This window comes from Ascaphus truei, chromosome 5 (assembly GCF_040206685.1).
Source record: "Ascaphus truei isolate aAscTru1 chromosome 5, aAscTru1.hap1, whole genome shotgun sequence".
Lineage (NCBI taxonomy): Eukaryota > Metazoa > Chordata > Amphibia > Anura > Ascaphidae > Ascaphus > Ascaphus truei.
Genome location: NC_134487.1, coordinates 274,524,874 through 274,541,006, shown reverse-complemented (window position 1 = coordinate 274,541,006; position 16,133 = coordinate 274,524,874). Strand labels below are relative to the sequence as shown.

The 16,133-nt window shown below is 43.6% G+C and overlaps 1 protein-coding gene across 1 annotated transcript in view; it reads left to right on the top strand.

Annotated features, from left to right (window-relative positions):
* The window catches only part of FAT2 (FAT atypical cadherin 2), a 116,411-nt gene that overhangs the window by 58,947 nt on the left and 41,331 nt on the right, over positions 1-16,133 (top strand). The window contains exons 4-8 of the mRNA XM_075602129.1: positions 715-776; positions 12,727-13,038; positions 13,185-13,395; positions 14,236-14,375; positions 14,991-15,266. Coding sequence (XP_075458244.1) covers positions 715-776; positions 12,727-13,038; positions 13,185-13,395; positions 14,236-14,375; positions 14,991-15,266 — 1,001 coding nt within the window. The remainder of the gene's footprint in view (positions 1-714; positions 777-12,726; positions 13,039-13,184; positions 13,396-14,235; positions 14,376-14,990; positions 15,267-16,133) is intronic.

The following is a 16,133-nucleotide window of genomic DNA, read 5'->3' as shown; positions in this document are numbered from 1 at the left end:
TTGGGAGTGGAAAAGCCACTTCCAACCCTGAGTCAGGGATATCTAAGTTAAGTTATCGCTCAGATGAGCAGCTTTTGTTTTGATCTGTTTTCTGTTGTATGCACTGTGGCAGTCTCAGTGCCTGGGACTGAATAAACCAGGCATAGCCTGTTTAAAGGAACAGTACGTGACGCCTCATCATTTAACCTACCCTAAAAGACCGTGTTCTAAACAGTCCCGGACAAACGACGGAGCCCCGGAGTAAGCCGTTTGTCACAATACATACATGAAGAGTTAAGTATACAGTATATAAAACCACGTGATCCTTGCATTTCACACTTCTCTGCAGCTAGATTCAGTCCATACATGCAGTTTTATGAGCTTCCCCAGCTACTTGGATCTCTTGATCAAGTTACCACTAAACCCTGCGTACTTGCTAAGTAAGTAGAAATGTTTCATGTTTCCAACTAGGCATCTCATTGGAGAAAGAAGATAACACTAACCGCAATCACAGAATGTAAACATACAGTATGTCCACCATTTTAAAGTGCATCAGTCTCACCACCCACCCCAGGCAGTGTGACATCAGTTACCATAAGATAAGCCAGCCACAATAACCAATGAATTAGAGCAATTTTCCAAACGGCGTGTTTCCTGTTAAAACAAACACTGGATGTAATGGATTGAGCAGAAAACATGAGCTGTTAACACGAGTGTCTGTGTTTATTCCTCTAGGTTTAGTCTCTACAACTTTGCAAAAACTGGATCGAGAAGACAAAGAAGAACACATCCTAGAGGTGGGTAAATAATCGCACGTTCACAATGACTGATGAAAGGACAACTTGAAGTCAGATCAATGCAAAAAAACCCAAGCACTGTATGTATAATAAAGGGATTCCTATTGAAAGCAATTGAAGTTTTTTGAAGTGAAACTTCCTTAGTGGCACCTCATTCAAACTGGGGCAAAAAAGAATTGTGGAGACAGAAATTAAACGGATGTGACGTCAGTGCTGGCAGTTGAGGCCGGGCTGTGTTCTGGCTCAGCCCGACCCCAACACTGACATCACACCCGCTCCACAAATCAGATGCGGCGGCGGCGGCGATAGCCGCCGGCGCCGCTCCTAATGGCTGCTGCTCCCCCCACATGGCCGATGACATAGGCGGCGGCGGCGATAGCCGCCGGCGCCGCTCCTAACGCCCGCAATTTCCCCCAGGTGGAGATGGGCACGGGCGGCATCCGGGGCAGCGGGGACCGGCTCTCCTGCTACAACCCGCTGACCGCTCTCTGTCCCAGCCGCGCGCTCTGCCGGGCTGGAGACTCAGACAGAGCCCCCCTGCGCATGCCATTCCTCCCACACGTCCGCCGCCACCATTCCTAACTGCCGCTGCTGCCCGCTGACATGCGCGGTAGCCATGGCGATGCTCACGGGCGGCTCGGAGACCTCCTTGCGCTGCTGGGTGAATGATGCGCTGCTGCTGCTTTCCCCCCTCCTGCTCCCCCCCCCCCCCGCTCAACATACTCACCGCCGTCACAGCTAACGAGTGCTGAGATCCTGCACTGGTGCGGCTGCGCCGAACTGCTGCTGCTCTCCGCGGGGGCCCTCCAAGTTAAGGAGTTCTCCAGCTTCGAGGCCGGCGCTGCCAACCAGTCGAAGGCTGTGTTCGTGGTGAGCTGCGGGGGGTGAGTGGATGGGGTGAACTTCATGGCTGAGGTGATGTGGGCGCTGCTGCTGCTGGTCCCGATCTCCCCGCACCTATTCCTGGCCCCGGCCTTCTCCTCTCTCTTCCCGCTGCTACCTGGCGGAGACCTGCAGGCTCTCAACTGCAGCTGGCCGGACAAGAAGAGGATCCCGGGGCTGGGGGACATGGAGCTGCCCTCCTTGCCCCCCCGAGCTACAGCTTCACATCCGGAGCCTGGTTTCAGGACTTAACCACCTGATGGAGGGTATCGGGGTGAGAGAGGAGTGCTTCTCGGTGGGGCTCCTGAGAAGGATCATTGCGGGGGAGCTGGCCAGCTATCCTCTGGCGAGAAACCGCAGGAAGCATACACTGACACTGACACATACACACACACACACACACACACACACACACACTGACACACTGACACACACACACACACTGACTGACACATACACACACACACTGACTGACACATTCACACACACACTGACTGACACATACACACACACACACACTGACTGACACACACACACACACACACACACTAACACACATACACACTCACTGACTGACACACAAACTGACTGACTCACACACACTCACTGACTGACACACATACACACTCACTGACTGACACACATACACACTCACTGACTGACACACACACACACACACTCACACACACACACTGACTAACACACACACACACACTCACTGACTGACACACATACACACTCACTCACTGACTGACATACATACACACTCACTCACACACCTACACACTCACTGACTGACACACATACACACTCACTGACTGACACACATACACACTCACTGACTGACACACATACACACTCACTGACTGACACACATACACACTCACTCACTGACTGACACACATACACACTCACTGACTGACACACACACACACACACTCACTGACTGACACACATACACACTCACTGACTGACACACATACACACTCACGCACTGACTGACACACATACACACTCTCTCACTGACTGACACACCTACACACTCTCTCACTGACTGACACACTCACTGACTGACACACACACACACACACACACACACACACACACACACACAGACTGACACACATACACTGACTGACACACACACACTCACTGACTGACACACATACACACTCACTCACTGACTGACATACTGACACACATACACACTCACTCACACACCTACACACTCACTCACTGACTGACACACATACACACTCACTGACTGATACACATACACACTCACTCACTGACTGACACACATACACACTCACTCACTGACTGACACACATACACACTCACTCACGGACTGACACACATACACACTCACTCACGGACTGACACACATACACACTCACTCACGGACTGACACACATACACACTCACTCACTGACACACACCTACACTGACTGACACATACACCTACACTGACTGACATACACTGACTGATACATACAGACTGACACACACACACCCCAGTGATGCGCCGAACAGCGCCCACAAGTGATGTGCCTACTCCCCCGCCCCCCCCCGCCCCCACCCTGTGAGCTGCCGAGCACCTCCCATGTTCCGTACCTCCGCTGGGGGGCTGGCTGCAGCAGGAAACACAGCCCACAGCTCCGCCGGGGGAGGAGACTCAGACAGAGTTCTCCTTGTCCGCAGCTACGTCGTGGTGGGTGTAGGTCGCAGAGAGAGACATACACACCACAGAAACACACACTGACTGACACACGCAGACACACACACACACTGACTGACACACGCAGACACAAATAATTCAGTTACTATAAATATAGATGTGCAAATAGCTAAAACATGTGGTCAAACTTTTGTGTTTTGGAAGTCAAATTGTTTTGTGATTTTTAATTAAAAACATCACCATCACAAATAAAATTTATGTGACAAAAAACAAAGAAGTTTAACTTACTATGCGCGTGCTCAGCACACACAGCTTTTTTTTCTTTGATAAATCTGGTGCAGTTATTTTGCACTTGTTTTGCCCCAGTCTTGCAGTCTGGAGACTTTAAGTGGTTTGGTTAGTGCCTATTGGTGAGGAAACATACACATATAAACATGGGATGTATCAAATTCTGCACAGAACAGATATCACAAATTGAGCAGCTCGTAAGCCAAATGATACTAAAATGGGAACAATGATGATGCTAGTATGGTAACACGGTGAGTATAGCAATAATACTCACACGGCCATGTGTGAGGACACAATTGTTGTTTGGTATCTTTAAAGGTGTTCCCCTCCCAGTCTTTGTTCACCATTTGTTGCCCGCTCAAGTATACTGTATCTGTTAGTTCCTTGGTACACACTCGATCCTTCCAACAGACAGGAATATCGAGAAGACAGTATTTTAAAAATAGAAATTTATTCAGACACGAAATAACAATGATCTCACATAGTTAGCTACATTCGACGGCGAAGGCACTCTCTGGTTTCTCTGATGAACTGCTGTGCTCCTGCTACCGCGTACGGTAATGCTGCTGGAACGCAAATCCTCCAAGAAGGTACGGTGGCCGCCGATGCTCAAAAACACAGAACGGAAGTACGCATTTCGCAGGATCTCCTGCTTCGTGAGGCTCAAGCGCTCTGTGTACTGGGTCTGTCGAGGTTTAAATACCGCTCCGCTGATTGAATAATGCACAACAATGCAATGAAATGGATGAATTGTAATGTGTACAGTACTGTGCTACTGTGCTACTGTGTCAATTTCAGGTGTTTATAAGCCAGAATATTATGCACTCGCGTCTTAATGTGGTACGGTTGGAAGTAATCCCGCGCCATCACATGGGTATTCCGAGGTATAAACTGCTTGATTTCATTAAATTATGGCCGCTGCATCTGTAATATAAAATGCATACCACTGGTCAAATCTTCAAAATCCTTGTTGTTAAACGGACTTAATAAAAGTGTAAGTGATTGTTTGACTCATAGATGTTACAGCCGTATTGAACCTAGCAGTTATGAAACTGCCCCTTCAACTTAATGGCTATCGTATAAACTCCACTCCTGTCATATAAGAATGGACTACGGTGGCTCACTACCACTCCCCAAACTAAAAATATATGGCTAAACCGTACAGGTTGTACCTCATGTTGCCTAAGCATCATATGTGCACTTTAAAAACACATGGTATCCCTTAAGAACACCTACCAACTATACCGCACAGAGACCAGTGCTAAGAAATATACATCTATTAAAAAACTCGAAGACATGTAGATCTATGAATGCTCTCCTGTCATCCCTAATGTGGTTCAGAAAATACAACGATGTTGATAACATCTAAAGTCTTGCCAAATATAATCCATGATATGGATATGAAAACAGTAGGAATAAGATCCTATCTGACCTATCTTGTAATGAGTGACTAATACACTCTATATAGATTGTTTCTCTAACATCGATAGTATGCATAAGAATTAAAATAAAAGTACAGGCATTAACAGTCGCTAATAATAGCATGTTCTTGTATAGCGCTGCTAGTTTTATGTAGTGCTTTACAGAGACATTTTGCAGGCACAGGTCCCTGCCCCGTGGAGCTTACAATCTATGTTTGTGTTGCTTCACACTCAGTGCCAGTCAGTGTCGTTACTCACTGAGCCAGTTCTCCCTATATAATATCTAATATATAAAAGATATATTGACAACACATGCTGTCAATGTTCAGTAAAAATACGAATACCGATAAAAACTGCATATCATTTCTAAACTAAGAGAAGCTCCTCAACCATAAATATATAATAAACCTCGGAGTAATATAAAACATACAATAAAAACAACAACAGGTTTAAACTAAAATCGAGATAACAGAGCAGTGTCTTTGATCTTGAATGGCAACAATCTGAAAAGAGATCAAACAATGATAAATCTCAAAAGTGATTCAATCCTAAAAATACTGTACTGGATGGCTTAAGATGCAGAACTCACAGGACCACTAACTATTATAAAAATGCCCCAAGGTCAATATCTATATTAAAACTATTCGGAACAAGAGTTTTTAGCTTGTAAATCCAGAATGTTTCTCTTTGGCACAACCTCAAGAGTCTGTCACCTCCTCTCCAATTGGCAGTCACAACTTCAATGCCTCTAAATATCAAACCTTCTGGGTTCCCTGCATGTTTAAGGCCAAAACGTCTTGATACACTGTGCGTCTGTAGACTCTTCCTAATGTTGCCCATGTGCTCCAGTATGCGGATCCTCAAAGGTCTTGAGGTACGTCCCACATACTGGAGTCCACATGGGCATTCCAACATGTTAACCACAAACGAAGTTCTGCAATTTATAAACTGCTTTATCTTGAAGCTTTCCCCTGTGGTCTATGAGAACATTTTTTATTTTTTCTTTGTAGCATTGCATACTTTGCATTTGTAGCAATTAAAAAATCTGATTGGTTTGGGCAGCCACTGCTGAGTTGTCTTGGTCTCCTTTATCCTAAAAACACTGGGGGCAAGTTTTGTTTTCAAGCTTGCTGCTTTTTTAAAAATAACGTTGGGGTAATCCGGTAGGTGACCTCTCAGAACTGGATCTTTCTGTACAAGGTACCAATGTTTTCCTATGATGTTCTTAAACTTATTGACGTTCCTATTATTCTGTGTGACAAAGAGTATGCAATGATCATTAGAGTTTACCTTAATTTTGGACACCAATAACTCCTCCCTTTTTAATTGTTGTGTCCTGGCTACCGCACTCTAAGGCTGAATCATATTTCCTCTCCGAGAACCGATTTTTTAAAATACCTGTCTGGCTCAGGAACACAATGTCATCAGAGCAGTTCCTACGTATTCTTCTAAATTGGCCATAAGGTATATTACTAATCCACTTTGGATGGTGACAGCTAGTATGCAGTAAATAATTATTACAGTCTACCTCTTTAAAAAAAAAGTCTTGGTCTTAAGTGTATTCTCCTCTACATATAGCGTAAAATCCAAAAGTCAACCGTCTCCTGACTCCTCTCAGATGTGAAAACCAGATTCAGTCTGTTATATATGTGTAAGAAATGCATCTAAATCTGTTTCAACTCCCCTACAAATGAATAAAACGTCATCTATGTACCTTCTCCATCAGGAAGAATCTACAGATGCACAGTGTTCAAGACATTTTGGCCTTAAACATGCAGGGGACCCAGAAGGTTTGCTATTTAGAGGCATTGAAGTTGTTACTGCCAATTGGAGAGGAGGTGACAGACTCTTGAGGTTGTGCCAAAGAAAAACATTCTGGATTTACAAGCTAAAAACTCTTGTTCCGAATAGTCTTAATATAGATATTGACCTTGGGGCATTTTTATGATAGTGAGTGGTCCTGTGAGTTCTGCATCTTAAGCCATCCAGTACAGTATTTGAAGGATTGAATCTCTTTTGTGACTTATTGTTTGATCTCTTTCAGATTGTTGCCATTCAATATCAAAGACACTGCTCTGTTATCTTGATTTTAGCTTAAAACTGTTTTTATTGTATGTTTTATATGACTCCGAGGTTTACTATACCGTTATGTTGAGGAGCTTCTCTTAGTTTAGAAATGATATGCAGTGTTTATCGGTATTTGTAGTTTTATTTAACATTGACAGCATGTGCTGTTAATATATCTATAGGCGACTGTTAACGTCTGTACTTTTATTTTAACTCTTATGCATACCATCGATGTTAGAGAAACAAACTATATAGAGTGTATTAGTCATTCATTACAAGATAGTCACAATTGTTAGGATCTTATTCCTACTGGTTTCATATCCATATTATTATTCTATTTGGCAAGACTCTAGATGTTATCACTATACGGTAGTTGTATTTTCTGAACCACATTAGGGATGACAGGAGAGCATTCATAGATCTACGGCTTCGAGTTTTTTATTAGATGTATATTTTTAACATCGGACTCTGTGCGGTATTGTTGGTAGGTGTTCTTATGGGATACCATGTGTTTTTAAAGTGCACATATGATGCTTAGGCAACATGAGGTAGAACCTGTATGGTTTAGCCATATATTTTTTATATATTTTTAGTTTGGGATGTGGTAGTGAGACACTATAGTACTCTGGTGCCCACGGTTATTCTAACACAAACCAGTGGCAATTGCCAAAAAGACCCAGGTACATGCTGGATACATGCCTTAAACTTGCCTTAAACTTGCCTTAAACTAGACCCAGCATTTCTGCATTGATTAATGGCCCATCAGATTAACAGCGGGGGTCCCTGGTAGTCCCATTCAAACTGAATGGGACTACCAGGGACCCCTGCTGTGTTAAACCTATGGGTCATTAGTCAATGCAAAATCCCTTAAACTTGCCTTAAACTAGCCAGATTACACCCAGCACATACCCAGAATATAACCGGGCTAGTTTAAGGCAAGCTTTAGAATACTTGTGGTCTCGTCTGTACATTCTTCTATGACAGGAGTGGAGTTTATACGATAGCCATTAAGTTGAAGGGGCAGTTTCATAACTGCTAGGTTCAATACAGCTGTAACATCTATGAGTCAAACAATCACTTACACTTTTATTAAGTCCATTTAACAACAAGGATTTTGAAGATTTGACCAGTGGTATGCATTTTATATTACAGATGCAGCGGCCATAATTTAATGAAATCAAGCAGTTTATACCTCGGAATACCCATGTGATGGCGCGGGATTATATTATGTTATATGTTTTTAAATGGTTCCATGTGCTGCAAAGGCAGCGGAAGGCAGAACTGGTATGGTTCAGATGTATTTTTAGGTGAGATGGAGTGGCAGTCAGTTAATACTGCCTTTCCATCTGTGGCAGCAGTGGAGTCTGTCTGGCTGTCTTTAGGGCAAAGGGGTGATTACTTAACTACCATAAGTTACAGAAGGTTATAACAAAGACACCACATGAGCCTAGGGGACAGTCATACAGTTATATAGTCGGTATGTCAAAAGGTTATTTGTTTTAAAGATGTGCAGCTATTTTATGTCTATACAGGCTCACAGTTTATCCTCAGGGAAACATGTAATAGGCATTGTAGTAGTGATTAAGTCATCTGTAACACAACCGAAGCATATATATGACTCCAAGTGTATGAAAGCATTGTGTCTTTTACATGCACGCCTCCAATATATTCATGAGGAGACAATGGACATCCAAATTGACTTTTTTTCAGCCTGTTGTGCATTATTCAATCAGCGGAGCGCTATTTAAACCTCGCCAGACCCAGTACACAGAACGCTTGAGCCTGACGAAGCAGGAGATCCTGCGAAATGCGTAGCCCCGTTCTGGGTACCTTTTTTGAGCATCGGCGGCCACCCTACCTTCTTGGATGATTTGCTTTCCAGCTGCGTTCCAGCAGCATTACCGGACACTGTAGCAGGAGCACAGCAGTTCAGCAGAGAACCCAGAGAATGCCTTCGCTGTCGAATGTAGCTAACTATGTGAGATCATTGTTATTTCGTGTCTGAATACATTCTATTTTTAAAATACTATCTTCTCGATATTCCTGTCTGTTGGAGGGATCGATTGTGTGTACCAAGCAACTAACAGATACAGTATACTTGAGCGGGCAACAAACAACTAGATGAACAAAGACTGGGAGGGGAACACCTTCAAAAGATTCTAAACAACACTTGTGTACGCACACATGGCCGTGTGAGTATTATTGCTATACTCACCGTGTTACCATACTATCATCATCATTGTTCCAGTTTTAGTATCATTTGTCTTGCGAACTGCTCAATTTGTGATATCTATTCTGTGTTTTATAAATTAACTCTGCGCTCCCCTATTTTCTGTTTTTACTTGTTTCCAAGGATCCAGGAAAGATCCTTCTGGGTTGAGCTGCAGTAACTACAATTACCGCAAGTAGCTCCATTCTTGGAGCATACTTGGGTGAATACTCTAAGGTAGTATTGTTACCATATTTATCGTTTTGGAGCACTTTTGAGTTAGCAACCCTGTTTTTTCTCCTGTATCAAATTCTACATCTGGGATCACTATTTGGGGCCTATTCAGTAAACTTCAACAGTTTTGAGCACTTTTTTAGTGAGTTTGCATGTGTAGCTATTCAGACAGCACCGATAACATGCCAAACTTGCTATAAAAGTGCTTCTTCCCGATCGTTAGCACTCTCGCAATGTCAAGCTCACCGCTCAAAAAATGCTCAAACTCAAAGTTTTTGATATAGAGCTATTCTTGTAGCTCCGAGATGTACATCGCGTCTGCAACACGCAGATTCTGATCTCGCCCCCTGAAGGGTGGCGAGATGGGATCCACGATGTGCATCTGATGGAGAAAATGTATTAGTTCTGCATCGGATTGAAGCCGAGATTCTCTGGAGCTAACCCACCAAATTTACAACATAGACGAACAGGAAAGATCCTCCTTGAATGCACTCAGAAAGGTAAGTCAACGTGATATGGTTGATAATATTAAAAAGCCTTTTAATCACACATATAGTAAAACATCTTGTATAGAGGGAAATGGCAGAAAGTAATCCACGAACAGTCCCTATTGACAAACCAAGAAACAATTTTCCCAAATAAATACACGGGAGATAATGAGGTATGACACTACACCGCCGATATGTGGGCTAGAGGGCTGCCAGTAGTAATCACAGTGTAACTTCAGACTAGAAAATCTGATCTATAAAGCAGATAATCTATTGTCAAAAAATCAGCACACCTGAATAAATGGTATGCTGATGCTGGATCTGAAGAGGTGTGTTAATAGGCAGTTGGTAGGTCAGAAATAAATACCTACATGGATTCACATAGACCACAAAGTATATAGGTGTATGTCTGCTCCTGAACGGGGTGAAATCAACATATACAGTAATGTGGAAGATAATACACACAACATAAAAAATATCTAAAACCACATACATAGCTAATTGCTGCGTGGCTTGATGGTGTTTGACTTTGCATAGGGCAGGCACAAAATGTGCTCAACTGATGCCCTGAGGCACGGTTCTGAGGCTATAACTGGATACGGTCTCAGAACCGTGCCTCAGGGCATCAGTTGAGCACATTTTGTGCCTGCCCTATGCAAAGTCAAACACCATCAAGCCACGCAGCAATTAGCTATGTATGTGGTTTTAGATATTTTTTATGTTGTGTGTATTATCTTCCACATTATATGTTGATTTCACCCCGTTCAGGAGCAGACATACACCTATATACTTTGTGGTCTATGTGAATCCATGTAGGTATTTATTTCTGACCTACCAACTGCCTATTAACACACCTCTTCAGATCCAGCATCAGCATACCATTTATTCAGGTGTGCTGATTTTTTGACAATAGATTATCTGCTTTATAGATCAGATTTTCTAGTATGAAGTTACTACTGGCAGCCCTCTAGCCCACATATCGGCGGTGTAGTGTCATACCTCATTATCTCCCGTGTATTTATTTGGGAAAATTGTTTCTTGGTTTGTCAATAGGGACTGGTCGTGGATTACTTTCTGCCATTTCCCTCTATACAAGATGTTTTACTATATGTGTGATTAAAAGGTTTTTTAATATTATCAACCATATCACGTTGACTTACCTTTCTGAGTGCATTCAAGGAGGATCTTTCCTGTTCGTCTATGTTGTTAACTATGTATATCCTCTATTGCACCAGTCTGTGAGTTACTTCATTCACATTACTTATTTTACTAGCTGATGCGGGAGCCTCCATTCCCCTTTCCCTTTCCCCTTTCCCTACCCTTAAAAACTTAGTCCACCAAATTTACAGCTAGTTTAATTACCGTAGTGGCTAAATGCTAAGGTAATGAAAGGGTGCCTGAAAAAATACCAGTGCCTGGTTTGTTGGCGGTACAGAGGGCGGGTGAAGCTTGTAGTTGCCCCAGGGTATTTAGGCCTACCGGGAGGGTTGCGGGAGGAGTTAACCCCTGCATTACCCTGGTAATTGCTAAGGTAATTAAGCTGTTTTTATTTGAATGTTATTAACATATTACTGAAGCAGGGGTTCTCTGGACCTGACCCCCATTCATTTCAGGTCCGGGGATCCCCTGCTTTCCGAGGTACATGCCCCATTATGGGGTACTGGTTTCTCCGGCAAGTTTAATCCTCCTGCATCACATGACCGGGATATTTACACATGCAGGAGATACCGGCACCCCATACTGTACCTGGGGAAGCAAGGGATGCCCGGATCTGAAATTAATGGGGTTCAGGTCCAGAGACCTCCTGCTAATATGTTAATAAAATTAAAACAGCGCGATCGCCTGTAAAATCTGTGCAAGGAGATGCAGTTCTCTCTGTGCAGCTTAAACAGACTGCAGGGAGATCGCACGAGTAGATCTCTGAAAAAGACACTGCGAACTCAATCGGTACGGCATTTTCCTACCCAACGGTCTGGCTTGCGATAACTCTTTCTGAATACCGTGATAACACACATGTCATACCGTGAGGTAGGAACATGCCAACCTGATCGATACGGCAGCAAGATTATCGGGGCTACCGGAATATGCCCGCTTGTGTCCTTCATCAGGGTCTTAAAAACCTCTACCATGTCTAAGATGGCATAAATGTTTTAGACAAGCCATCTGTGTGACTTTTAATCAACTTGATTAACTAATATAGTTAAGTGTGTATATTTCTTAGTGTAGCCCACAAAGATCTTGGGCTCCTGTATCTAGTTACATGTGAAGATGAATAAGAGGAAGGTCAAGAAAGCAGTTGCCTCCAATGAATACAGAATCAAAACTTCCTTCATGTCTCACACTAAAATTAAGTCTGTTGCAGTGATTTTCTTTGTACTTCTGGGTTATATAAGTGGTGTTTCATTAAACTGCGATAGTGCCGATCAAGGCACTATCGCACATTAACTCCCATTTAAATTAATGGGAATTTCCATGTGATAGTGCCAAAATCGGCTGTATCACAGTTTATTGAAATACCCTCCCAAGGCTATTCAACTTGAAGAGGTCAAAAGCTATCATACAGTATCTGTAGTGGAGTGATAGGGTTTAAATATGCACCAAGCCTACTGAAATGTTTCTCTTGTTGGTATCCTTTTCAATACATTTGCAGTGCAGTTGTGGACTAACATATTGTCTCCTGCAGGTCACTGTGTCTGATAATGGGATGCCTCCTCTGCAGTCCACCTCCCGTGTGGTCATACAGGTGCTGGATATGAATGACAACACCCCAATATTCCCTCAGAAACTCTTTACTGTTCAGCTTCCAGAACGTGGTGACTCCTCTGATCTTGCATCCATCTACAGACTTATAGCTCTGGACTTGGACAAAGGAATTAATGGTCAAGTGACATACAGCATTACCGAGCCTGTTGGACCCATGTTTACCATCCACCCTACCACTGGTGTCATCTCCTCTAGGGGGCCCTTCCCAGCTGGAGAGTACAATATATTGACGGTGAGGCGTAGGGTTGGGCAGAGAACAGAAATTACGTTATTAGGAGAAAAGGGTAGGGAAGAAAGCTAACACCAAACTGTAATCACAACAAAGGCTTGTTGGGTAGTCTCTTCTGTTCTTTTTCATTGTTTAAATCTTACATACAGGTAAAAGCAGCAGATGGTGAAAGCCCCCCTCGATCTTCCACAGTGAGACTCCACATCCAGTGGATCACAAGCCCTGGCCCACCAGAAGAGCCACTAGTATTTGATGAGCCTCACTTTAACATTGAAGTCATGGAAACAGATCCTGTGAACCATATGGTGGGCCTAATCAGCACAGAGCTCGGCAGCAACCAAATGTGGTTCCAGATTACAGGTAAGGCCTACTTCAGGACTGCTATACATATCTAACCAGTATCAAGGGATTTCTACATCATGGCCAATTAATGTTGATTAAGGTATATTCAATCTCATTAAATACTATACGTACAGACATACTTTCAAGCAGCAGGGATGTAGTCAAGACCTGTTGGAGTGGTAATCTGCTGCACTAATATTATTGCTCAACCCCAATACAGTATATAGAAACCTTGTAGCCTTTTTGAATAGCCGTCCCAGGGGAAATGTTTGGAATGTTGGTAATTATATATATACTGCTACTCAAGAGCTGCAATAAATCGAAGCCACATTTGTTGCAAGACATATATGACTCAGCACTTACAATTGCCTTGGCTTCTTCTGCTGTAAAGCCCAAAGGCGTAAAGTAGTTGCCTTTCTACTCATATTTATGCTGACATCTTTACTGTTGCTCAGCAGAAGGACTCATTCAAGAGTTATATAGTATCTAATATACACAGAAACAAAGCTCAAGGCTAACCCAATAAAATGGTGACCCAAACTCTATTAGTTCCAGAACAGAACTGATGTACAGTATTTTGGTAGGGACTGGATAAGATCTCTTAATGCAGCCATACACTGAGATACTGTATGTTTGTAAGGCGGTCATTTTCATATATAGCAATAGAGCAACCCTGCTTGCATTTAATAATGCATGATTGTGTTATCTAACATGGGTTCAGCATGCACACAGTTTCTCTAACAAACACACTTGGGCAGTACCACAAGTTAAAGAGACTATATTTGGAACTGGATGTTAATTAAGTTGTCATGACCAAATGCATTCATTACCTGCGTTTATTCCTTCCCTTTACCAAAGGTGGTGATGATGAACTGGATTTTGACATAGATACGAGTACGGGTGGGCTGGTCATCGCTCGACCATTGCAGGCAAGCAAGAAATCAAGTTATAACCTCACCGTGCAGGTCTCAGTTGGATCCACTGCTGTTAGTACCCAGGTAAACATACATTTTGTAGTTTATGTTGTTTATGTGTGTGTTTGTCCAACAATATTTTATTCACATCCCCTACTAAAGGTTATATTTTAGTTAATTCACTTATACAGGCATACCCCTGCATTAATGTACGCAATGGGTCCAGAGCATGTATGTAAAGCGAAAATGTACGTAAAGTGAAGCACTCCCTTTTTCCCACTTCTTGATGCATGTACTGTACTGCAATCGTCATATACGTGCATAACTGATGTAAATAACGCATTTGTAACAGGCTCTATAGTCTCCCCGCCTGCACACAGCTTCGGTACAGGTAAGGAGCCGGTATTGCTGTTCAGGACGTGCTGACAGGCGCATGCGCGAGCTGCTGTTTGTCTATTGGGCGATATGTCCTTACTTAAAGTGGGTATGCCTGTACACAGGATTTAAAGTGCTGCAATCAGGGGCCCTTTTCCCTTGCTTTAGCAAAGTCTCGTTCCCATAAGCACATTTACAGTAGTGCCAGAGTCACTGCTCTGCAATATGACTGCTTAGCAAGAAAAGGATTGCAGTATAATGTGTTTTTTTGGGGTGCACGGATGTTAAAGATCCCCCCCCGCTCATCACTGTTTTATATTACAGGTTTACATTGATGTGGTTCTCTCTAACCGTCATCGTCCAGAATTTCTGCAAAAGCTGTATGCGGTGCAAGTCTCTGAGGATGTGCCAGCCGGAGAGGAGGTGCTGAAAGTCAGCGCCACAGACAAGGACAGCGGAAACCGACTCATTTACACCATCCACGGTAGTGCAGACCCAAGGAGTGCCAAAATGTTCCGTCTTGATCCAAATAGCGGCCTTCTGGTTACCACGGAAACATTGGACTACGAATCTATGCCCCTTCACATCTTGAATGTGATGGTAGGTTAAAAATATTATATTAAAGCATCATTCCCTAATCCTGCAATTCCCAGGGCAGTGACTTTTTGCAATAGTACACCTGCAGGTACATTATTTAATTAAAGACCCCGACTTCCAAAATATTGCAGGGACTCTCCTTATTTACAGTACATTTCCTGAAGTCCACTGTGCATTCTCAATTCTTTCCAACCTTCCGAAGACACAAACAGGGAACTGCTCCAAATGTACAATGTTCAAATTGGGTATTTTACCAGTATTTTTGTCTAATGAAAATAAGCTTTGGGTGAGATGTGTATGGCATGTGCGTATTCCTACGCATGCACAGGGCCCTGACAGGGGGGGACAGCTGGGACAAGTGTCCCAGGTCCGGTGGGGGGGCCGAGCGGCCAGACAAAGCAGTTGCCACCGGGCCCCGGCTCTCCCCAGCTGCGGGCCTCCCTTCAGCAAGGGGCCTCCCTTCACACTGACCGTCCCACGCCGGGCCCTCTGATGTCGGCGCGAGGGGCCTCCCTCTCATGGTGGTGTACGCCGAAAGCTGGCCCAAGCTTACTTCCTGCGCGATGACGTCAGAGAGGCCTGTCGCGCGGTACTGTCGGAAGCTCAGCGTGGGACAGTGGGAGGTGGGAGGCCTGCAGCAGGGCAGAGCCGGGTGCAGCGGCAACTGCTTTGTCCAGCAGCAGGCCCCCCACAGCCACTGGCCTGAGGCCTGACACCTGAGACCAGCCCCAAGGTAAGAGTTTAAATGTACTGGGGTGGTTTATATGTATTTGTTTTTTTTATATGTATTGTTTTTTTTTATGTATTTGTTTTTGAATATGTATTGGGGAAGTGTTTTTTTAAATGTATTTGGGGAGGGGGGTTGAATAT